At 36.2% G+C, this 26,162-nt stretch overlaps 1 protein-coding gene and 3 long non-coding RNA genes across 4 annotated transcripts; 2 read left to right on the top strand and 2 right to left on the bottom strand.

Moving 5' to 3' along the window:
- The first annotated feature begins 1,985 nt into the window (after positions 1-1,985).
- Positions 1,986-4,172, top strand: LOC116406181. The gene is made up of 3 exons (XR_004219188.1): positions 1,986-2,548; positions 2,650-2,709; positions 3,945-4,172. It is a non-coding gene; the product is annotated as an uncharacterized LOC116406181 (long non-coding RNA).
- Positions 4,173-8,206: 4,034 nt separating this feature from the next.
- LOC116406182 lies at positions 8,207-9,357 on the bottom strand. Its single transcript, XR_004219189.1, has 4 exons — positions 9,300-9,357; positions 9,122-9,199; positions 8,982-9,032; positions 8,207-8,262 (listed from the first exon to the last, which is right to left on the bottom strand). It is a non-coding gene; the product is annotated as an uncharacterized LOC116406182 (long non-coding RNA).
- Positions 9,358-19,533: 10,176 nt separating this feature from the next.
- On the top strand, positions 19,534-20,226 carry LOC116406189. Its single transcript, XR_004219194.1, has 2 exons — positions 19,534-19,600; positions 19,989-20,226. It is a non-coding gene; the product is annotated as an uncharacterized LOC116406189 (long non-coding RNA).
- A 1,202-nt stretch (positions 20,227-21,428) lies between these two features.
- Positions 21,429-23,037, bottom strand: LOC116406188. The gene is made up of 3 exons (XM_031889872.1): positions 22,629-23,037; positions 22,276-22,505; positions 21,429-21,551 (listed from the first exon to the last, which is right to left on the bottom strand). Exons 1-3 carry the CDS (start codon positions 23,035-23,037, stop codon positions 21,429-21,431), a joined length of 762 nt encoding a protein of 253 aa, XP_031745732.1.
- Between the last annotated feature and the right edge of the window lie 3,125 nt (positions 23,038-26,162).

Below are 26,162 nucleotides of genomic sequence, written 5' to 3'. Positions count from 1 at the left end.
GGTTTAGCGAAAGTGGAATGCGACAGAAGGACGGTGAACGTGTTTACTCATTTTTGAACAGAGAATGTGTTTCTGCATTTCGAACGGTGAACAGACGGACGCAAATCGACGAAGGTGAAGGGAGACGAAAAGCAGACGGACGGTTGACGGACGATGAAATCGCAAATGAATGAAGTGAACGCTGATGAACGCGAAGGGAAGTCTTTTTCGGCGATAACGCAGATGAATGCAAGATGATGAACGTGAAGGGAAGGTTAGGTGAACGACGGCTTTTGATTTCGGGTGGAGAAGGACAAAGTCGCGGCGAATTAGGTTTAATTAAGAAAAGGGAAGTGATCAATGAAACGTTGTGTTTGTAAAAGAATATTAACACAATAATTTTTTAGAAATTTCTTGACGTTTTTAAAACGTCAAAAACAAAATAAAATTTCTCTCAATGATTTTTTAGAATTATCTTGACGTTTTAAAAACGTCAAGAATATAAATTTCTTGACGTTTTTAAAAATGTCAAGAACTTTTTAGAATTATCTCGACATTTTAAAAATGTTAAGAATTTGTTAAACGTCGAGGAAAACTATATATTATTGACGTTTATGTTGAATTCATGAACATTCTTAGACGTTTTTTAAACGTCAAAAAATTATTAGATATTTCTTGATGTTTAAAAAACGTCAAGAAAAAATACATCTTACTTGACGTTTAATTGCATAAAAAACGTCAAGAAAAACGTCAAGAAAGTTGAAAATTGGCCTTTCATAAAAATTTTTGACGTTTTTTTATTTGAAATCACATCTTTCTTGACGTTTTTTCTCAAAAACATCAAGAAAGGAAAACTACAACCGTCAAGAGAGCCTATTTTTGTAGTAGTGATTTTGGGGACAAGACTGAGTGGGGAGTTGGGATTATAATTGCACAAAATGGAATTCACTCATTTCCTACTTTAGGGTAAGTAGATGAATGTTAGCTTAAATGGTGTCTCCAAAACTTGAACAAAGGGCACGTACCCTCTCTATGACATGAGAGGGTTTTTGTTTATTAGTAGAACCATAAACAAGCACTACTAGAAAAATAGGCTTTCTTGACGGTTGCTGTCTTCCTTTCTTGACGTTTTTTTCGAAAACGTCAAGAAAGATTTCATTTTTAATAAAAAAAACGTCAAGAATTTTTCTGAAACATCATTCTTGACGTTTATTAAACGTCAAGAAAAAATAAATTTTTTCTTGACGTTTTTAAAACATCAAGAAATATCTATTAATTTTTTGACGTTCTTAAAACGTCAAGAAGCGTATGAATTCGACATGCTTGACGTTTCTTAAACGTCAAGAATTTAAAATTTTACTTGACGTTTTAAAAACGTCAAGAAATTTATAAAAAAATTCTTGACGTTTGAAAAACGTCAAGAAATTTATAAAAAAATCCTTGACATTTTAAAACGTCAAGAAATTTATAAAATATTCTTAACGGTTTTAAAACGTCAAGACTATTGTAAAAATTGCTTGACGTTTTTAAAACGTCAAGAAATTTATAAAAATTCTTGACGTTTTTAAAACGTCAAGAACCTCTCCCTCGCGCGCGCCGTTGTAATAATAATAATGATAATGATATTTATTATATATATATTTTGTTTTTTTTTATTTTATATAAATATATATATATTTATTATTTATATTTAATTAAATAAAAAGAAAAGAAATCTCTCTCACTCTCTCCTCGCGCGCCGCGACCCCCCCTTTCCTTCTCCTTTCCCTTCTCCTTTCCTTCTCTTTTCTCTTTTCCTTCCGCCCTTCCCTTCCGTCTTTCTTTCCGCCGCACCCAGCCGCCCCATCCTTCCCCTTCTCTCCGTTCGCGAAGCAAAACCGCCACCGACCGACCTCCATTCCTCTTCCTCCCGTTCGCAGCCTCGCCGCAAACCGTCGCCTCCCTTCCCTTCCATTTTCTTCTTCCGTCGCAGCCCTGCCGCAAACCGCCGCGTCTCCCCTACTGAAGCCGAGCGCCGCGACCCTTTCCTCTTCTCTTCAGTTCGCAAAGCAGCCGTACGCGTCCAGATCTGCCGCCTTCCAGATCTGCACCGCAAGACCGCGCCGTTGCCCTTCCGCCGCTGCCCGGTCCAGATTTGCGTCGCCGTGCACAGCCTCACGCCGCTGCAACCGTTTCCGCGTCTTGTTCTGTCTCCGTCGAAGCCGAGCCACCGTGTGAAGCAGTAACCGCCACGTCCGCCGCTCACAACCGCCGTCCAAGCCAGCCGCCCGATCCCTTCTCCTCCGTTGTCTGCACTGCCGCGCGACTCTCCGGCCGTCTGTATACGGTCTCTCCGTCGCACGTTGTCTCTTCGCAAAGCTACTGCTCGATTTCTTTCGCGAAGATTTGGGTAAGTTGTAAAAAGATTCACATAAAATGTTGTTGATTAATATAAAATCGATATATCACATGGTGCTTTGGGTTCTCCTTACAAATCCAATGGAGTTGATGATTGATATGAGAAGATACAGATTGATAAAGGGAGATATGGCTTATACGGGACCGTATTTTCCCTACTGTCACACAGTAGGTGAGTAATGTAACTATTTTCCCTAAGACTCATTTCTCTGGAATAAACGACTCATTTCTTTATTTAGATCTCGTATTATGTTTTGATCTTGACTTTATTAGGTAGTCTAATTACAAGCTCAGGACATCGAACCATTTTCTTCTTTGACCACAGTACTGAAGGTGCGTTGTTCTGTCTTCTACTCTTGTCTAACTTCTCTTTTTGGGGCAGATCATTAGCAAAATATTTGATGCTTTAAGTTGCGTGCATAATATAGTTTTTTCTGTTTTTTTGGTGTGTTCTAGATTTAATTTTTTGAGTAAATGTTGTAACTAATGTTCAGTGCTTGCTCTGTTATAACATGTCTTTATATGCATAATTCTTTTAGCTGGAATTTCTCTATCAAATATAGTTGCACCACCCATTGTCTCTGGTCACCAACCATGTTGCCAAGGACATTTGGGTTACCAAGCGATTCTTGGTAAATAGCTACCTTCATTGATGTTTTTTTATATCACGTTCATGGATTTGGATGATTTTGTTATGTATGAATTCTGGCAAATGATGACGAATTTGGAATCTACAAATCAATATCGTGGTTCCTCCTAGGATTTTGTGTAGAATTTTTGCTCAAATATTGTTGTTTAATTGATGATGAATTGCTTGCTTTGTCTAGGATTGAATTTTATGGTGTTCATGTGGTCTTTGATAATGATCATGATGGTTTTGATTTGTTACTTCCTTGCACATATTGGTATCAGTTGGTTTAATAATTATTAATTGGGTGTATGATGCTCGTTGTGATTTATAATTGAATTTTTGTATATATTGCTTCAGCTATTATTGATATGAATGTGTGAGTAATATTGTTTAATTTTTTAACCATGTTTGCACTTTCAATATTGTTTAATTTTTTTTGTGTTACACTTTCATATTAACTATAGTTTCGAAAATAGGTAACAAGAAATTTATTTTTTTAGAACTTAAAACAACAATGGTTGGATATCCAGTTGTGATTTATGCATATTTTTATTTGTATTGGCTTTTTGTTTGATTGTGTTGAAAGAAAGTTATAGTTCAAAGTGTTAGAGGCTTGGCCACCTTAGATTTGCAATTTCATTATGTCTTACTCTTCCGTGCATTATAATTATAAGTGTGTAGAAAAACATGTGGTGTTTGTTTAATTATACAATGTACTTACTTTCCCCTCATGTGTGCATTATTAGTATTTTCTGGCTTACTAATAACTTCATTGAAATTCTAGTTAATTTATTTATGGTCTATCGCTAAACAATTACACAAGCTGAAGTGAATGAATAAATGTGCAAACACAAAATCTACTATGATGAGTTGAATAGTGATGGATGGATTTCTATTATGCTATGTTATATTAATTATCATCAAAAAAAAATTTTAGGCTGCGAGAATCGATGACTTAGAGCTTTTTCGTCGCGACTTGGAGCTTTTTTCAAACTGCTATTGGAAAGTTTTTGGATAGTTTTAGATAAGTTAGTTAAGAAGTTGAGTTGAACTTATGACAATCTAATGAATTGTTTATATTATTTTTGCAAAGGATAAGAAATATTCATATATGTATTGTTTTGGAAATGATTATATATAAATATGGTGAAGCGTTTTATTTATATATGTTGAAGTTTTGAAACTATATTTGATGAATATCGTCCATTTATATATATGAAACTATTGTTAGACCACTGTACAGAATTATGGGAGCACAAACAAAAATACAATTAAATTATTATTTAAAAAAAAAAACTATGAAACATGCTTGACGGTTGTAAAATGTCATAAACAATCAATTTCTTGATGGTTATTAAATGTCATGAACATTCATATTCTGACGGTTTTGAAACTGTCATGAACACTCACACCCTTGACGGTTTTTAACTGTCATGAAAATTTGTATACTTGACATTATAAAACGTCAACTTTCACTATTCTTGACGTTTTTATTAACCTTCAAGAACTTTCACTTTCTTGACACTAGCTTCAACGACTGTTTTAAAACCGTCAAGAATAGTGATTCTTGACAGTTTTAAAACGTCAAGAGAGCCAGTTTTTGTAGTAGTGAAGTTGTTCATTAGAGGAGCACTGGTTTTTAAGGATTAGAGGTAACATAGGGTAAAGCGGTAAATTGATCCAACTGGTGTTACAAACACTCGTGAATGACTAACTTACTATTATTGGTCTATATTCGTGGACACAGAAATATATTTTAGTGAGAAGAGTTCAGTTGTGAGTCTTTAGTGGAGTGTACACAAACTAACGAATATTGATTAATGTGGTTAATGAGTTTAGCCGATTAATCTTAGATCGTTGTAGCTTCTAATCTGTAGGTCCTTTAGGTCCTTTCCTAGCTCGTATAGGGTGATGAGATTTATTTATATTGGTTGTAATTTAAAATGTTTAAATTTAACTTGGGAATTAGTATAATGTATAGTGATACATTTAATATAAAGTTTATCAAACTTTACTATATAAATTTAACTTTGGGGAGGATTCAAAATTAATTTATGAGAGATAAAATATTTGAATGAGTTCAAATATTAATTTAATGTGAATTGGATTCATATTAAAATTATTGAGAGAAAATATTATAATATGATTGATAAAATTAATTTAAGTTAAATATAAGATAAATAATTTAGTGTTATTAGTTAATTGGAGAATTAATTAATAGTTTGGTTTAATATTATTTAATTAAATTCGATTTCATTAATTATTAACTAATTGATTAATGTTTAATTAATCAGTAGATTTGAAATATATATTAATTTAATTATTTGTAAATTAATAGAATCTCATGGTTCTCTTCTACTTCATTTTATATTTCTAAAAGGAAAGAGAGTTAAATATCTAGAAGAAAACAATTTTCTTAAAAAAATGAATTAATAAAAAAGAAAAAATAAGGCTAACGCTATTGCTTTGCAAAAGAAAAGAGTTTCTCTCAAATATCTCTAAACTTTTCCCATCCCAATTAGTTCCACAAACCAATCTCATCACAGAGGTACTCTTTGCAATTTAAGCTCTCTTTGCAATGGACAGTCTTCAAAGTTTTTTTTAACGATGTTTCCAATGTTTTCCTTTCTCTCTCATGTTTAATAAAACCAATTTCTCTTAAAACCTGTAGGGAGGCTACATCGTATCGAATTTCATACAACTAAGTGTTCATCGAGTTACAACAAGTGCCGCACAATAGTCTGTTCCGTGTTTGAAAAGTTGTGAGTGTGACACGCTGCACATGAGGTTAGAATGAGACATGGCAAGGTAAGCCCTACGCGCGCCTGCCAACTTTTGCCACAAATTTTGTACGCAAGCTAATGTCTTTGGCTGTTTTTGTGGTTTTTGGAAATTTTAAGCAAAGTTTTGATATTTTTATGATCAACGGAATTAAATGGAATTATTTCCCATTATTTTACATTATTTTAGATATGAAGGAGATCGAACAAGTTTATAAGACAAGGGTCCAAGCTACTCTCTATAAGTGACAAAAATGAGTTTAAAGTTGATTTCTAAACATGAATTTACTATCAAATGTTTCAAGCATGCTTTGATGTTTGAATATTTGAGGATACTGACATATAAAGTATTTCCAAACATGAATTTAGAAACATTTTGGTAAACATGTTTTTATTGATGAATTTACTAATGAAAATTATAAGCAATTATGATTGTGCTAAGTTTTCAAAATGTTTAAGCTTGAAAATAATATTAGCATGTTTTAGTCTATACCTAAAATATTCTAAGATATATAGCAACCCTTCGAGAGAGATTTTCTTGTGCATAGAGGTCATTTGATTTGAATATTCAGTAAATACCTAGCTTTCCATCATTGGTATTAGATAAGAGATTAAGACTTCTAAAGATGCTTAGTTTCCCATCTCAAGGGACAAGAGCCTGTACGAATGCCTAGTTTTCCATCTCATTGTAGTTATAACGAGATAAGGCACAATTGATCCCTAGAGTTTCATCTCGTAAGTATCGTATCACGGATAGGGCTTCTATGCCTAGTTTATTGTTTTTCGTCTCGACGATTCTAGGTATAGCAACTGAAAGGGAAAGTTTGAGATAAGTTGTTTGAGTTTGATTTCATTTATGTAAGAGTTAATTGTTAAATACTTATTATTTCAAAACGATGTTTTATAAAACAATCACTCATTGGGCTATTTAGCTCACTCTTTGGATAAATATCCCCATATGGATTACGTTGTTTGGAAAATTAAACTGTGCTTTAGTACTTCAAAGAAAACTTCCCTCCCATGTCCTCTCACCTCATGTCTGCCCCATTTGTGTTGATAACATGAAAAATATTTAGCACCTTTTAATTGACTATGTCTTTATATCGAAATGTTGGTTCCATCTTCTCCAAACATTCAATATTTGTTGGGATTTTTTGCTCAATCAAGGCTTATTCTTCTTTGTTCTCGACCTGCTACCTATGATTTATGATTTTTTTTTGACATATTATTTTATGATTTTGTTTGGTTTTATATTTGTGGCTTTTTTTTTTTTTGTTTTGTTTTTTTTTTTTTGAAAAGGAGACAACCTCTTTATTAATATTAAAATAATAATAATAATTAGACAAAAGCTCATAGTACAAGAGAGTTATACAATGAATATGTAACCATGGATCAGGGGGCACCTTGGCATCTCAACTAGGTTGACACCCCATAGCACCCTCATCATATCCAACCAAGCTAAAACCCATAACAAAGGAGTAATGTCCAAAGGCAAAACAAACACAAAAAAAGCCTTCTATTTGTGGCTTTTGGTTTTGATCTTGTGTTGTCGCTTTTGGATGTGATGAGGCGCTAAGGGGTGTCAACCTAGTTGAGATGTCCAGGTGCGTCTGTTGATCCTCTATCCTATTGCTCTTTGTATAATCCTCATGACATTGAGCTTTGTCTCTTCATTTTTCAATATTAATAATAGTGAAACTCATATCCTCTTTTTTTTTAAAAAAAATATGGTTAATTTGATAAAAGTGTTGCTAGCAGAGATTTGGTTTGAGCACAACCAACACATTTTCCATGATAACAAAAGGGATTTGTGGTGAAAATAGATCTATTAGATCTCTTGGAGCAATAAAAAAGAAATAAGATCTTTATGTGAAAGTCGAACTTTTCTTTATGGAGCATTGTGAAGAAAGGCCTTTACTTTTGGGCAACATTGGAATTGGGGCATGGTTGTGCGCTTATTATCAAAAGTTGCCCCTAACGATCAAACTGGTTCACTGTTGCGAACTGGTGGGTTAGTTTAGGACATGTCATTATTCTTGAACCTTCAGATAAATCTCCTTATCTTAGGGAATTAAAAGTTGTTCAACACAGGCTTGAAACAGACATGTATAGGGCTTCTGTATTTTCCCATAAGGAGCCAATGATTGATTATATATTGGTCTGTTTTGCAAAGGGAAAGATGTAACGACCCAACTTTTCTAGGTAAGTCGAGGTCATTAATTTTTAACAAAAGACTTTGGTTGATACAAAATGAAACGTAAGTCAATTGAAAAACAAATTTATGTCAGGCCTGATTTTTCAAATATTCAAGAAAACTTAAAAATAATACTATTTACAAATAAAAGTTTGTAAACTAAGTTTTAATACATCTTAAACCTCAAAAGAAACCATAAGCGGAAGCAAAATGACACGTTTCCTATGGCAATCACGCTTCCTTCCTGCCCCTCGCCGGTTTGCCACCTTTATTACCTTTACCTGAAAATTAAACATAAGAAGGGTGAGTATAACAATACTCAGTAAGAGACCCTCTACTGGTCCCGTCAGGGGAAAATAGATTGTTAACGTTCTATTGGGACACCCTGTACAGTCGCAGTCTTGTGATCCCGTAGGATGCACATCTCAGTCTAACGCCCCGAGGGACGTACATATCAGTCTAGTGTTCTGCAGAAACACATATTAGTCTAATGCTCCCGAAGGTGCAAAATAAATTGGTGATCCCGTGGACACCTACAAGGCACACATCCCAATAAAAGCTAACAATTTTCCCCTCATTCCATTCAATCCATCTTTCAGTTACTTCAAAACATAAAGTTCTCTCTCTCAACGTCCTAACAGTCAACTTATCTCACTTTAGTCATATGTCTGTCAATAATATACTAATACGTCAGTCAATCAAACTATACAGTCAATACACCCCTCAGTTCACCAGCACACAGTCATACTTTAGCGTAACGTACACCCAATCTAAACGACAATCACAAGTTCACATCTGCATCTCATACAAACACAATCTACAATTTTTCGTCCTGTCCACGTCCACACACATATATATATATTCCATGACAATCACAATATGCATTCAACATTAAGTCTACTTCAATTCATATGCATATATATATTTTCAGTCAATCCACAGTATACATTCAACACATACAATTCACAATCATAAGTGAGTCCAGTAGAAAATCCCTTACTTTCAAGTTAGTTAAGCTCCTTAACCACGTTGAAGTCTACGAAGAACGAACCTAAACATTAAGACAATTTCTCAATAATTCTCTTCAACGCATCAATCATTTAAATTCAACCCAATGTGAATTTTTTTTTTACAACTTACCCAAATCTTCGCGAAACTAGTTCTAACTAGAATCAATTGTTTGCTGCGAACCCAAGGAATTCGAACGTTACCTTCAACCTATAATCGAACAGTAAACGATTTCTCCAACCAATTAGTCCTGTAATATTACTTCAGTTTATTTTAGAAACAGTTACGAATTTCATAACTTCAATCTTACCAATCAGAATTTAATGACTCGTGGCAAAGCAGGAACGACAGCTAACGACCCAATCCTGGCAGGACGAAGAAGGAACTCGACGCGTAGAAAGTTGGATCTGGGGTCTTTAGTTCGGTTCACGGCAGATGTTATTCGCGGAAGAAGTCGAGCAGTAGCTTTGCGAAGAGACGACGTGTGACGGAAAGACCGTATACAGACGACGGAGAGTCGCGCGGCATTGCAGACAACAGAGGAGAAGGAATCGGCGGCGGCTGGCTGAAAACAGAGGAGAAAGGAGAGGAATGGACGGCGACTGGCTTGGCTTCGACGGAGACAGATGTTGCGCGGCGGGACTGGGCAGAGGGTCACACGGCGCTGGCAGAGGTCAGCGGCGGGCCGAGAAGACAGCGGAAAGAAGAATAGGGCGGCGGTTGCTGGCTGCGGCGGAAAGAAAAGAGAGGGATGGTCGGCGGTTGTTGCTGCGAACGGGAAGGAGAAGAGAACGGATGGGGCGGCGGTTGCTGCGAACGGGAAGGAGAAGAGAACGGATAAGGCGGCGGTTGCTGCGAACGGAAGGAGAAGAGAACGGATGGGGGTCGCGGCGCACGGGAGGAAGAAAAAGAGAGAAAGAAAAGAAAAGAAAAAGGAAAAAAAAATAAAGAAATTTTCTTTTTCTTTTCTTTTTATTTAAATTAAATATTAAAAAATATATATATAAAATAAAAACAAAATATATATATATACCTTTGGGGCATTACATTCTTCCCTCCTTAAGAAACTTTCGTCCTCGAAAGTTTTAATCCTGAAATAACTCTGGATAACGAGTCCTCATCTCTTCCTCTCGCTCCCATGTCGCCTCTTCAATTCGATGATTCCGCCACAAAACCTTTACTAATGGAATGCTTCTATTACGAAGCATCTTTACCTCTCTAGCCAGAATCTCCACAGGTTGTTCTACATAGCTCAAATGCTCATCAATCTCCAAAGGTTCGTAGTCCACTACATGAGACGTATCGGCCACATACTTTCTCAACATCGAAACATGGAAAACATTATGAACTGCAGAGAGTGATGGTGGTAATGCCAAGCGATACGCCACAACACCAACCCTCTCTAAGATCTCAAATGGTCCAACAAAACGAGGACTTAACTTCCCTTTCTTTTCAAAACGCATAACACCCTTCATAGGTGCTACCTTCAAGAATACTTTTTCTCCCACATCGAACTTAAGGTCTTTTCATCGTACATCTGCATAGCTCTTCTGTCTACTCTGCGCTGTTTGCATACGTGCTCTAATCTTTTGAATAGCCTCATTAGTAGACCGAACTAATTCAGGTCCCATCAACCTATGTTCACCAACCTCACTCCAACAAACAGGGGTTCTACAACATTTGCCATACAAAGCCTCAAATGGTGCCATACCGATGGTAGCCTGGAAACTGTTGTTATAAGCAAACTCCATCAAATGTAGATGAGAGTCCCAACTACCTGGAAACTCTAGAACACAAGCTCGTAGCATATCCTCTAAAACTTGGTTCAAACGTTCAGTTTGACCATCAGTCTGTGGATCAAAGGCTGTACTGAAATCCAATCTCGTACCCATAGCAGTCTGAAGTCCCTTCCAAAACTTGGAAGTAAACCGTGCATCCCTATCAGAAACAATCGATACAGGCACTCCATGCAGTCTCACAATCTCAGTTAAATACAACTGTGCCCACTTACCAGTAGTATAAGTGGATTTCCCTAGTACAAAATGTGCCGATTTCGTAAGCCTGTCTACGACAACCAAAATCACTGTGAAACCCTTCAGGGTCTTAGGCAGCCCTGAAATAAAATCCATCGACACATTCTCCCACTTCCACTCTGGCACACTTAAAGGTTGTAACAAACCTGCTGGTTTCTGTCTAGGTGCCTTAACTGCTGACATACTAGACACTTACTAACAAATTCCGCCACTTCCCTTTTCATATTCGCCACCAATAAAAACGTTTTAGATCCTGGTACATTTTCGTGCTACCAGGATGCATGGAAAATGGAGAATTATGGGCTTCATCTAGTAAGTCAATCTTAACTGTACTGTTCGCTGGCACACACAAACGTCTCTCAAACATCAACCCACCATCAGAGGATATGGAGAACTCATCAGTCTGTCCCATTCCAACAAGGCGACGTCTCTCTATCAAATAAGGGTCACTACTCTGAGCATCAACAATCTTCTGCCTCAGAGTCGGTTGCACCGTTAATTGAGCTAACTGTGAGGTGACTCTCCCCACAGATACTGCAATCTCAGCTCTCTCCAAGTCTCGATGCAATGGTACCTGTCTAGTAATGAGTGCTGCCGAATGTGATACTTTTCTACTAAGAGCATCAGCCACCACGTTTGCCTTACCAGGATGGTACAATATCTCGCAGTCATAATCCTTTATCAACTCGAGCCACCTTCGCTGTCTCATATTCAACTCTTTCTGAGTAAAGAAGTACTTCAGGCTCTTATGGTCAGTAAAGATTTGTATCTTTTCACCGTACAAATAATGTCTCCATATCTTCAATGCAAAAACCACTGCTGCCAACTCCAAATCATGTGTGGGTAGTTCTGCTCGTGACTCTTCAACTGACGAGAGGCATAAGCAACCACCTTACCTTTCTGCATCAAAACACAACCCAGTCCTTTCTTGGAAGCATCACTGTAAATCACAAAACTTCCGGATCCATCTGGTACTGTAAGGACCGGTGCAGTAACTAACCTTTGCTTAAGGTTCTGAAAACTATCCTCGCAAGCTGGACTCCAAACAAACGGAGTTCCCTTCCTTGTCAACTAAGTCAAGGGAGTAGCCAAACGTGAAAAATCCTCCACAAACCTCCGGTAGTACCCTGCTAAACCCAGAAAACTACGAACCTCACTAACTGTAGAGGGTCGAGACCAACTGGTAACCGCTTCTATCTTTGCAGGGTCTACTGAAACTCCCTCACTGGAAACCACATGACCAAGAAAAGCCACCTGCTTCAACCAAAATTCGCACTTAGAGAATTTAGCATACAGTTTATTGACTCAAAGAGTCTCTAACACCTTATGTAAGTGTTCCTCATGTTCGGCCTCAGTCTTGGAATAAACCAAAATATCATCAATGAAGACTATCACAAAAGTGTCTAAGAAATCCTTAAACACCCTGTTCATCAAATCCATAAATACAGCAGGTGCATTAGTCAAACCAAAAGACATTACTATGAATTCATAATGTCCATACCTCGAACGAAAAGCAGTCTTAGGAACATCACGGTCTCTAATCCTCAACTGGTGATAACTTGACCGTAAGTCAATCTTAGAGAACACCGTGGCTCCCTGTAACTGATCGAACAAATCATCGATTCTGGGTAAAGGATATCTGTTCTTGACTGTTACTTTATTCAACTCTCTATAGTCAATGCAAAGACGCATCGACCCATCCTTCTTCTTCACAAACAATACTGGTGCACCCCAAGGTGACACACTAGGTCGAATAAAGCCTTTGTCAAGCAATTCCTGTAACTGTACCTTCAGTTCTTTCAACTCAGCAGGAGTCATCCTATAAGGGGCTCTAGAAATAGGAGTAGTGTCTGGCTCCAACGCAATGGCAAAATCAACCTCTCTATGTGGCGGTAGTCCTGGAAGATCTTTTGGAAATACATCTGGGTATTCTCTTACCACAGGTTCTGAAGTTAAAGAAGTCTCATCTTCCTTAGTATCCACCACACTTGCCAAAATACTCCAAGTACCCTGGTTGAGTAGTTTACTAGCTTTCATAGCTGAGATTACTTTAGGCAGTACTACTGTTCCTACCCCCTTGAATTTAAAGCTAGATGCAGTAGGGGGACTGAACACAACTTCCTTACGAGAACAATCAATACTAGCATGATTAGTAGCTAGCCAATCCATACCTAAAATTACATCAAAGTCACGCATATCTAATACCAACAAGGTTACGTCCAGCACACGACCAGCTATCTCAATTTCACACGCTTTAATCTTTTCCTTAGACAACATAATTTCTCCAGACGGTGTAGACACTGACAAAACATAATCTAAGGGTTCCACCTCTAAGCATGCATGCGTCACAAAAAGCGATGAAATAAATGAGAAGATCCCGAGTCAAACAAGGTCAAGGCAAAATGCCCTAACACTGGTAATGTACCTGTCACCACTGTGCCGGCCTTCTCTGCCTCTGATCTATTAGTGGCAAAGATTGTACCCCGCTGTGGAGGTCTCTCTCCCTGACTGCTCTGTCCAGCCCCAGTAGATCTCAAGGGACACCTATCAGCCATGTGTCCCTCTTGCTTGCACTTATAACAGACTCTCGTTCCATCAAACAACGACCCAGGTGACGTTTCCCACACGTATTGCATAATGGCTTCTCTCTCGAGTAGTGTCTCCTGCCAGAACTTTGCTGGAAACTGCGAAAAGGATCGCCTGGTCTCAAGTTCCTCTGAGGAACTCCACAGTTCTCTGCTCTGCTTTTCTCTTTTGACCAGACGACGATCCCTTATCAAAGCTCCTTGGCCGTATTTCATCCTTCCCAATGCTCATATCCATGCCAGACGCAGCGCTTCAGCCTGGGTAGTGGGCTTTAGTGCTCGCACAAAGTCCCTAATCTCATCTCTCAATCCCTTGACGAACCTATCAGCTCTAGCCTGCTCGTTACCAACAAGTTCAGGGGCAAAACGTGACAGCATATCAAACTCCTGGTCGTACTCCTCGACTGTCATATGTCCTTGCTTCAACTCCAAGAATTCCTGGCTTTTGGCGTCTCTAAGGTTAGCCGAGAAAAACTTGGTATAGAAGCAGTTTTTAAACTGATCCCAGGTAATCTGCCTCACATCTCCACCTAGCATGCGCATTGTAGTCCTCCACCAGATAATGCCTCTGTCCCTCAGTAGAAAAGCAGCACACTGAACTCTGTGCTCCTCGGAGATCTCATGTAATTGAATATGGTTTCCACAGAGGACAACCACAACTCAGCTTTAGTAGGATCCTCCAGTGACCCATCAAACGTCTAGGGTCATATTTCCTAAAGTCCCTCAAATGTTTCGCCTCAGCAGAAAGTTGGTTCGGTAATATCTGCGGCTGTTGTGCAGCCAATCCTTGTGCAGGAGGGGCTGCTGGTGCAGGTGGAGCTGCTGGTACAGGGGGAACCACAGGTGCAGGTGCTGCAGGTGCCTGCTGGTTTCGAGCTATAGCCGTCATAAGTTCCGTAAACCTCTGCTCCATGTGAGCAGACAGTGCATCAAACTCGACGTGAGTCACGGGTGCAGGAATTCGTGTTCAGCTTGACCCTCAGTAGGCTGATTACGACCTGCTCCTCTACCTCGGCCTCTACGACCTCCTCTACGTACACCTCCCCTTGGCGGCATAATTCCTATTATCCACCAACAACACTCTTTAAAAAAAGTCTTAATCATAAGCATAAGCAAGTCTTTATCGTCATGCAATCTAGTTTAATTTAGGCAAAGTCATGCAAATAAACCATACATATAAGCATCAAGCATACCTGACGAGAGACGAAGGGTCGCGTTAGCCATAGGAACACAAAAACATAGACTTACATCGTAAGTCAGTCTACAGAACCTAAAACTTAGGCTCTGATACCAACTGTAACGACCCAACTTTTCTAGGTAAGTCGAGGTCATTAATTTTTAACAAAAGACTTTGGTTGATACAAAATGAAACGTAAGTCAATTGAAAAACAAATTTATGTCAGGCCTGATTTTTCGAAATATTCAAGAAAACTTAAAAATAATACTATTTACAAATAAAAGTTTGTAAAATAAGTTTTTAATACATCTTAAACCTCAAAAGAAACCATAAGCGGAAGCAAAATGACACGTTTCCTATGGCAATCACGCTTCCTTCCTGCCCCTCGCCGGTTTGCCACCTTTATTACCTTTGTTAAAAATTAATGACCTCGACTTACCTAGAAAAGTACCGGTCGTTACAAAAGATTTCCCTAACACGTATTGTAAAAAAATATGTAGTTGGCTAGTAGTGAAAAGTTAGCAAGGCTATTCATGTTTCTCTTGGTGTTCCCTCTTACTCATCTTGAAGCTTATTGTGGGCATTTTGTCAACTTACTTTGGGTTTCTTTTGTCTTCTGTTTTAATTAATTACTTCGTACTTATTTTACATTTTAGTTTTCATTAGTGCGTCCTGGATAGAGGATTTTGTTTAGCTCGTTGTTATTGTTGATAAAATTAAAAATGCCAACGATTACAATTCTTGAGAACGGACTCATCTGTTTCCAATTCAGATGCCCAAAACTTGTTGAATGGATCCTATCACGTTGATCGCGACATCTTGCTGGCAAAAGTATGCTCCTCTGTAAATGGACTCCATATTGTCCCTAAATCCTTTGTTTTTTATTATGTTCCTATATGGATTAAACTAGGTAGGATTCCAATGGAGTTATGGACAGATGTCAGTTTGACTGTTGTGGCTAGTGCTATAGGCAAACCTCTTATCTTTAGATCTAGCTACTAAGGAAAGACGAAGGTTGTCACATGCTTGAGTATGTGTTGAATCAAATGTGGACTCTCCTATGCCTGCTGAATTTACAATTCACCTTAGGGGAGAGGATTTCGTTATGGCTGTGAATTATGAGTGGAAGCCTCGAAGGTGTAATTTGTGCCGGTCTTTTGGGCACTCTAGTGGTAAGTGTCCTAAGATTGTGGAAAACAAAGTTCATCGAGAGGAGGATGTGAGTAAGGTGGTTTCAAACAAAGAGGAGGAACAGACAATTGTGTCTTGTGGATGTGGTGTTAGACTTTAAATAGTTGGAGGAAAGTAAGACTAATAGCTCCCCCATTAGGCATATTAAGGAAAAGGAGGTAGGTAATCGAGATGAAATTACTCGTTATTAGGAAGAAAAGAGAGTTGGTTTATGTTCGAGAGAAGGGTAAACGTGTGGATGTGATTATGCCTAACTCTTTTGGCAGCCTTATGAAGTTGGGTGAGGGAGACAAGTGGACCTTATCTATAGTGGATGACTCCCCTCCCCCCTTACAAGTGGATGATACCGCTATTGTTCTTAGGCGTATGTTATTAATCACCTTATGATAATTTCAAAATATAAATATATTTTTAGTATAAGTCCTCACGTTTGACTCTAGACTCACCAAGAAACCTTATTTGGATATTACGAATATGACAAAATTAGTGATATTAGATGACTATCAAACGATAATCATAGGGTTATCAACTTTTAAATTTACTACTTTTAAAATTTAGAAGATGTAGTGACATGAGTCATGTGATTATAAATGTTTTTGTTATTTTTGCAGGGTTCCAGAGAAAAAAGAAAAAAGTAAGATGTGATTGATAATATGTGAAAAAAGGAAAAAAAATTAAAGAAATATAACTCGATATATCTAATTTGTTTAAAAACGACCCCATTTGTAATTTTTCTTTTCAAAAGTCACACAACATCTTTTTGGAAAGTTTTTTTAGAGAAGCATGCCAATACCTTCATCCTACGTATGTAGATGTATTTATGAATAATTTTTAGAAGTTCAAAACAATTTTTTTTAACATTTCAAAGTTTAAGGTTATTTTTTTACACAAAGTACAAAATTCAAAAGAATTTTTTTTTGTAATTTAACTAAATAGGTTGTATGTATATATATATATATATATATATATATATAAATTAGTTATCTTTTTTAGTCCTATATTGTAAAAAAATATGATTATCGATTTATCGAAATCTAATTTGTAAATGGCTTAAAACATTTAGTTTGTTGAAAAAAAAATGACAAAACAATGGACCAATGGACAGCTAATACGAGTCGGTGAACCGAATACACAAAATTCTCTAAATCCAATTAAGCAAGATTTAAAAAAAAAAAATTCTAATAAAAACCCTATATGTACAGTCTCTCTCATTTAAAATTTCTTTCTCCTCTTCTCTAACGGCCAAGTCTCCCTCTCCTCCCTCTCCTCCCTCTCCTCCCTATCATACCCATTTCGCGGATCCATCTCCATCTTCTTCTTTAAGTCGCGGATCCAATCTCCATCTTCTTCTCTTCGTGCGTCCTTTCCATTTCTTCGTACACTCCATTTTTCGTTTCTCTTTTCAAAACCCTAAGGCCTATCTCTCAATTTTCGTTTCTTTAAGGAAGAAACCCTATCATACCCATTTCACCGATCCATCTCCATCTTCTTCTCTTATCGCGTCCTTTCCATTTATTCTTCTTCTTCTTTGTTCGTACACTCCATTTTCCCTTTCTCTTCTCAAACCCTAATTCTCTTTAATTAATTAATTCTCTCTCCTTTCTCTCTCACTTCCTTCCTCTTCCATTAATGGCAGGTTCTCCTCATCTTCCTCCTTTCTCTAGTGTTGATTCCTCCTCTACTTCGACCTGTGATGCTCTTTTCTTCTTCCCTCGCAATTTCGATTCCACCATCGTCACCGATTTTGGTTGCAATTTCTACACTCTTCAACCTCAACCTTCTGGATTCTCTCACTCTCACCGGATTGACTTCAATGTCCTTGGAACCTCCACTACTACTACTAGTACTCCACTCATCAAAGAATCCGCTGGATTATATATCAGACGCTCCTCTTCCTTTCCTTTCTAATACTTGTCTCTCTTCTAACTCTAGTGGTGAGCCCCCGAACAAATCGCATTACTCCGTGAGTTCCCAATTAATTCCATCTTTATTTAATATTCAATTGTCCTCTTTCCATTTGTTTCAATTATTGAATAGAAAGTTAATTGAATGAACTATGTTCCAATAATTTCATGTGGTTCTGGTAAAGCACAGTGCATCCGGTCGAACTTCCCCCATTATGTAATTTTATGGAGGTAGTTTTGTAAATTGGATTGAAACAGAGGCTATTCAATGTGTATGCATCAAAATATAGGGATATTTTTTTTTTATTAGAAGAATGTAAATTTGTCAAGGACAATAGCATGCTTAGTGTAATTGTACTCAAATATTATTACTAAAACAATTGCTTTATTTGTGTTGATACCATTATTTGTGTGGTAGATCTCTTGATTCATTTTGATGTTTGTATTTTGAAGACATACAAAGGTCATAATACTAGTTGCTATTCTTTTTATCTTGGTACGTTTCATTTTTGTTTTAATGTTTCACTGTCTCTATAATTGATTGTACAAACATATATCATCATTCAATCACTTTTCAAGTTTTAGATTCTGAAATTTGTACATATTGGGGTTTTCCTTTTTCTTTATTTTGGATTATTTCAAATCTCCAAAGATCTTTCTTGTAACATTTGCATATTTTAGTTTGTTAAAATCTTCGAAAGTAGAGGAGAAGGCTCCAAATGCATTCTGTCTCTCATTGCCTTGCCCTAACATTATCATCTGTGTAAGATGTGCCAATGAGTAGACCATTTTCTTTTACTTTTTTTTCCATAGCTTTTGAACCACTTTCTCTTTTTCATTCTCTCTCTTTCATTCTTCTTTTATGTTAATTGGAAGAAGCTTTGAGGCCTCTCTTGAAAATAATGAGGTTTTGAAGGGGATAGAAAGAGAGTGATGGTGGGATCCATCAAAGGTTTGGGATTTCACACAATGTTCGCATCACTCTTTTAAATGTAATTAGAGGTTGAGGAGTTGATCGTCGATCATAGATAAGGAGGGGCTGGTTAGTGGCTTGGAAAAGAATTCAGACAACATTAATTTTTTCTAAAAAATAAAACCAACCTTCCGACGGTTGGTTAACACTCCTCGACAGTCGAGATAGGGTAAGACTTGTATTCTGGTTCTGTTGATACCTATATTTGTGCTTCATCACTTTATAATTGTACTTTTATTTATCCCCTTTGTATATTTCCATGTGTTTCATGTTTGTCTTTTATGTTTCTTCTATTTATATATTTCTTCATGTTCTTCTCCATTCGGGTTTGCTCTTGCGGAGGTTACACATTCATTGTTGTGCTGGTACTTTAGTTAATGATGTCTAGTAATTTTTGTTTTGCAAATTTTCTTGTTAGTGCTCAAGTTTGATTTCATACTGCCTTTAGCATAGCTTTACGACTGCAGAATTCAATTGCACATTGCCCTTTTTTATTTTGTTATTACTGATGGACTTATTTGTGATACCTTTAAAGAAGAAAATTTATGGCTATTTGTGTTGAAGTTTATTTGTTGATTATTGGTTGGTTTTTTCCCTCCACTTTTCTTAATATTTTGAAGTGTGTAATAAGGTAAGCAATTTTTTAGTCCCCTAAATTTGTTTTGTTGATGAATTGTTTCCTTTTTTTTCTCGGTTTTGTTTTCAGGTTTTCATCATTATTCATTTGGTGGCTAAATATTACTCATGGGTATTTGTTCGATCTTATTTTGTTGTGATCAATTGATATACATAATATGCACTATAAATTTGTTAAATTGTTGGATTATTTGCTTTTTTAATAAGGTTGGAGGAACCTCAAGGTACGTTTTGTTAAAGCATATTTTATATTGATAAATTTGAAGTTGTCAAGTCTATAACAATGATAATGTTAATACGAGTAAATTTATAGCAAATTTAGTTGACTTAACTTATTTACATGCTGGTTGCTCGGACTCTTGGAAAAACCTTACGTGCATTTTAACCCACGATAAGAGGACTTAAGGTTGTTATGACTTACATATCAGTTTTTGAGATTTTCCTTTGTAACTTTTTCATAGACCTTATTGTAGTTTTTTGTTCTTCATTTTTGTTTGTAGGACGTTTCTAGAGAATGCAAGACCATGTTTGAGTGAGAAATTGGTCTCGATGAAATTGAGAGTTCAATGAACAGCACATACAATGCAAGTAAATCTACCTACTCAAACCCATCTTCTATTTCTAAAGCAGAAGGGCTTTCGGTGGCTGAAACAAGTGAGTGATTAAGTTTTTTATCACCCGTATTATTTGTTATCACTAGGGAAAGAAAGCTGAGTAGAAAAAGTAGAATGCCAAATGGAAAAAAAAAAGATTAGTAAGCAGCGTTATTATTTTAAAATAGAAAACAAAAATTAACATTATTGTTAAACCGAGCCATTCTCGAGAACATGAAATAGAATTTGATAGCTGCCATGCATCGTGTTTATGAATGTTAAGAATGAAACTATCGGTAGGGTTATAGAATAATCATTCTATCAGCCTCAATTATGATACAGGGTTTATGAAATAGAATTTTCTTATGTATTGTAATAGTAGAAGATTCTTCGTCAGGAAGAAAAGCTTATAGCTTTGAAGAGTATCTAAAGGTTACAGAAGAGCAACCGAAAGCTTACGATGAGCTCCAAACCAATTTTCCAGCACAAAGCCAGAGTGGATCCCAAGTACAACGGGAAGGTTGTTAAAATCAAATCTCTTATGTCTTATTTCATAACTATTTAGTTTTGATCTTAACTACAACAATTTTCATTTTTTTCTAGGTGATTGTATGTGCTTAGAAATTAAGTGTTTTGAAAATTAGAGGTGAGCAATCACACTTAGAAACTAAGTGTAGAACCATAGAAATGTTACCCCATCGGTTCTAGCAATGCCTAGTTACCGCAGTTCATAACAAAGAAAGAAAAGAGGCTCGTAAATGCAGACCATAAAAAAGTGAGACAATCAACAATTATAAAAAAAAAAACATATGCAATATGCATTAAAAAAAGCTCATAAAAAATACAGAGTCAAGTCGGTTAGGTCAAGTAGAACATGTTGAGTTCCCTAGCTATTAGAGCTTTTGGGGGAAAACATCGCTTTTGGCCTAACCAAAACTAGACCATCTATTTTTACTGTTTTAAACATAACATCAAGTTTGATTGAGGGCTTTGAAAAGAGGAGGAATCCTCCTCGATCCACAGTAGGGCGAAAACGAGGTGGACCTCACAACATTGAGTTTGATTTTTTTTTTTTGAAAAGGTAATGATAATATTATACAACAACAAGGTGGACCTCACAACCTGAGGTCAAGACAAAAGAGCGAACAACACTCACAGAACAAGTAGTTAGACAAAACAACCCATAAGTACCCAAAACAACCCCACATCTCGGGAACAAGAACTAAAACCAAAAGAAACCAACTAGTGTTCCAAACATTAAAAGGACAAGAAGAAGAGAGAAAGACAACAAAGTTAATAAAGAGAAGAGAAACCCCACAGCCCGGGGACAAGCAAACGAAAAGAACATTAAATAAGACCATGAACACCATCCGACCAAGAAGCAGCACGCGCTTTAATACACGACCGAATGAGCTGGAATACAACCATAAGCTCTCGAACAGCACCTCCATGAAGACGATGATTTCGCTCCTGCCAAATGAAATAAATTGTAGCACACCAGAGAAGGCGCCACAGTTTTCTCCTCACACTCTTCCCAATACCCTGATTATAAATCCAAGATAGCTCAACCCCCCAATAACCGATTCTATGAGAAGATGACATAAGCAAAAGGATCCTCGACCAAATCTCCCACCCAAAATGACAAGAAAAAAACAAATGATCACGAGACTCATAGTTCCCTCCACAAAGCAAACACGATAAAGGAATCGACCTATCCCACCGACTTAACCTATCTCTAGTACCCAACCTATCCCTGATGGCCAACCAAGCACAGAAGGAGTGCTTAGGAATATTTCCCCCACCCCATAGTAAATCCGACCAGTCAACCCTACTACTATGAGGACGAATAGTCTCCCACTCACTGGTGATCGAAAAACTATCATGACTCCCCAGCACCCAGACCCACCTATCCTCAACACTCGGACTCGGCCTCACTCCCTAAACCCTATCCCAAATGTCCATCAAATCCAAAGAAAACAAGCAGCCACCTCCAATCACCATTCCGACCCATGAAATCCACCAGCCTCGCATCCACCGACGACCCGCATCATAGATCACCCTCTACCCAAACTGCTGGATAATCGGCCCACCCTGATCCATGGAACCAACCACACTCTACACTTCCTTCCATTGCCACCTTCATCTTAACATGAGCTTTAAGGATATCCGCTTACGCAAGATTTCCCTAAAGCACCAAGATCGACCCACCCCAGCATTGATCTCCACAGCGATCTCCCTTTAAGATATAAGATTCCACCCAAGCAACCCACAAACTACCAGATTTAACAAGTAGCAACCATAATATCTTCAACGTGCTTGCTATATTCCAAGAAGATCCATCGCGAATATCAAGACCTCCTTCATCAAAAGGAAGACAAACCTCATCCCAGGCAACTTTAGCACCACCTCTTCCCTCCTCCTTACCTCTCCACAGATAAAGCCCTCAAGATCTTATCAACGTATATGTGGACTTTCATAGGAAGCATGAACACACTAGCCCAATAACCTGAAGGCTCCTAAGGACTGAGCGAACAAGCTAAAGTCTACCTGCAAAAGATAACACTCTAGCAGACCAAGACCGAATATGACTGGTAATACGCTGAATAAGGGGATCACAATCAGAGCTCCGCAATCTTCCAGAGAGGAGAGGAAGCCCAAGATAACGAACAGGGAGATGACCAATGGAAAAATCCATGTTAGGAGCAAGCCAAGAAGCTTTCGAACTATTAACCCCCACAAGAAAATTTGAGCTTTTAGCAAGATTAGCAAACAGTCCTGAAAGCTCACCAAACCTCTTAATAGTCTCTTTTATGAAACTAATAGAATGATTATCAGCAGTACAAAAGATCATCAGGTCATCTACAAAAGTAAGATGAGTTAATCTGACCTTCTCACAAAACTGGTGGAATTGAAAATTCTGAGGTGGGCTATTCAACATGCGAGAAAGCACCTCCATGACCATCACAAATAAGAACGGGGATAAAGGTCACCTTGTCTAAGTCCTTTCCTCCCATGGAAAAACCTTCCAACGATCCATTAATCATTATCAATTACATGGAATTACACGATCAGTTACCATTATCAATTACACGATAAGAAGAGCGAGTTGTGGATGCTATGAAAATACATTTATGAACATGACTGTTCATTGAATACTAGTTGTCACATGCAAAGCTTCTTCAACAGTAATTGACAGTTGCTTGATAGATGAGTTAAGGTTCATGTCTACTGATCGTTTCATTCCAAAAGCAATTGTGCATAAGCATGTACAAATCTTGGAGTTAATACAAGTTAGCAGAAAGCTTGGAGGCCAAAAGAACACATAGTAAAGATATTAAAAGGTGACACAGTTAAATCATACATGTTGATTCCAAGGTTCTTTGATAAATTGGTTGAATCTATCTCAGGTATAATGAGTTTCATATATAGAATGATGACATCAAATTGTGTAGACAGTGTAAATTTAGTTTTTAAAGATCTTAGAGAACTACCTGTAGCTACCATGCTTAGTTCAATTAGAGATGTATTGCAAAAGTGGTTTGATGAAAGAAGTAAAGCTACTTTACAATGAAGAGTTGTTTGACTTCTTGGGCTGAGAACGTGTTGCATTTAGAATAACATGAAAAGTCAAGAATTTTATTGGTAAGGTTTTTTTTTTTTTTTTTAATGTTTATATCTTAGGTAGATATAAATAGACTGCTATTTTTGTCCATCCGATAGAGAAATATAAAAATTTATGTGTGCTTGTTTCAGATAGATAGAGATAGATAGCTATCAATGTCTATTTGTTCTCTATTTGTGCATGCTTTTTTTTTTAATTTTTCTATATTGTTTTATGTATTAGGTTGATCAATTAGTATGATTGAATACAAAATAATGGATGATACAAAATGGTAATGTGATTTATTTATATTGGTTCTAATTTGAAACATTCAAATTTACTTTGGAAATTAGTTTAATTAGTATAATATATAGTGATACATTATAATATAAAGTGTATATGTTAATGAAACTTTATTATATAAATTTAATTTTAGATAAAGTTCAAAATTAATTTATGAGATAAAATGTTTGAATGGGTTCAAATATTAATTTAATGTGGATTGTTTCATATTAAATTATTAATTATGAGATAAAGTTATATTTGAATATGATTCAAATTTAACTTAAGTTAAATATAAATATTTAATTTAGTTATTAATTAATTGAAGAATTAATTAATAGTTTAATTTAATATTATTTAATTAAATTAATATGAAAGTATAAGGTATTGGAGAGATATTCATTCAATAAGATTTAAACGAAATATTAATTAAATATGATTTAATTAATTATTAACTAATTGATTAATGGTTAATTAGTTAGTTGATTGAAAACTTCTATTAATTTAATATTTTTTAAGTTAATAGAATCCTATGATTTTCTCCTACCCCGTCTCCTACTCAATGAAAGAAAGAGAGTTATAAGCTGTAGAAGAAAACAGCTTTTCTTAACCAAAATAAAATCGATGATTTTCTTTTCTGAAAATAGATTGTAACGACCTAATTTTTTTAATTAAGCTGAAGTTATTACTTTAAGACTAGATTCATCCTTTAACCATAAGACTTTATAATTTAAAAAAAATATATACTTTTTAACAACATTAAAGAGTTTTTATTCGGGCTCTATTTCAAATAAAATTTTGAAAGTGTAAAAGTATGTTATGTATGTATCAACTTTTAATTAATTTTTACTTGAAATAGATACATCAACTCATATCATAACTTTTCTCTTAAAATCTCGGGACTCAACTAATTGATTCAACATTTTATAACATTATTCAATCTTACTAATTTCAAAATAAGCTAATTGAATTTGAATTTCAAAATAACCAAATTGAATTTCAAAATTTCAAAATTATTATTTTTAGAATTTGAGAATCTCAACCATAGATTTTATATTAAAATAACCTTATCTCAAAATAATTTTAATGAATTGAATATCAAGATAATTAAATTATTATTTTAAAATTGGAAGAAAAGCACAAAAAGCTCACACGCCCACTCACGTACACACGCACGCGTGCGTATACGCACACACACCCACACGCACACGCACAAACCCGCACACGTGGACACTCACACCCACGCACACGTAGACACACACACCTACGCACACGTGGACACGTGCATACGCACACACGTACGCACTCGCGCACACGCATGCACACACGCACATATGCACAAAGATGTATAAATGAATTAAAATTAAAAAATAACTACAATAATTGTGTTTAGAAAGACTTTTAAACATGTTCATTTGACTTAATAACGTTAATTAAATTATAATTTTCTATCAATATTGGTTTAAAAGTGTCGTTAGTGTAATTATTTCAATATAATGCAGTCTTATCCAATTTTACGAACAAAAAACAAGTCGAATATGTACCAGTAGATGCACACTCTTTGTCATAAGAGATATAGCAACATTTTTATGGGTCATTTTGAAAAATGGCAAAACTACTTTTTCTTTTAAATTTTAGCAAATAGAATTTTTTGCACGTGTGCATGATATTTTATAAAATACTATTCACCTTCTCAACAGTAATTTTTTTCGTTTCTACGTTGTAATTAATTTATGTTATGCATTTATTAGCTTTTAATTATTTTTTACCTGAAAAAGATACATCAACTCATATCATAACTTTTTTCTTAATATCTCGGGACTCAACTAATTGATTCAAGATTTTAATTTTATTCAATCTTACTAATTTCAAAATAACCTACTTAAATTTCAATTTCAAAATAACAAAATTATTATTTTTCGAAATTTGAGAATCTCAACGATAGATTTTGTATCAAAATAACTTTAATTGAATTTGAAAATTAAAAATATCAACTTGTACACTATCTTTATGTCAAAATAACATTAATGCCTTGAATATCAAGATAATTGAATTATTATTTTAAAATTGGGAGAAATTTTACATTAACAAATATCAACTTGTTTGCACACGCGCACACGCGCACACGTGCACAACGCACGCACACGCACGCATACACACCCATCCACACACGCACACGCACGTGCACATATGCACAC

Source organism: Cucumis sativus, unplaced genomic scaffold (genome assembly GCF_000004075.3).
Source record: "Cucumis sativus cultivar 9930 unplaced genomic scaffold, Cucumber_9930_V3 scaffold71, whole genome shotgun sequence".
Lineage (NCBI taxonomy): Eukaryota > Viridiplantae > Streptophyta > Magnoliopsida > Cucurbitales > Cucurbitaceae > Cucumis > Cucumis sativus.
Note: the sequence above shows the minus strand (reverse complement) of the source record. Positions and strands in the feature narration are given on the sequence as shown.

Excerpts from the sequence above, each read along its gene's own strand:
- LOC116406188 (XM_031889872.1), bottom strand. The coding sequence starts at position 23,037 with ATGGAGGTGCTTTCTCGCATGTTGAATAGCCCACCTCAGAATTTTCAA. Across the intron at positions 22,506-22,628 it reads TAGAGTGTTATCTTTTGCAG|GTAAGGAGGAGGGAAGAGGT; the intron begins GTAGACTTTAGC and ends ATCTGTGGAGAG. Across the intron at positions 21,552-22,275 it reads GCTGGGGTGGGTCGATCTTG|GAGCGAAATCATCGTCTTCA; the intron begins GTGCTTTAGGGA and ends TTCATTTGGCAG.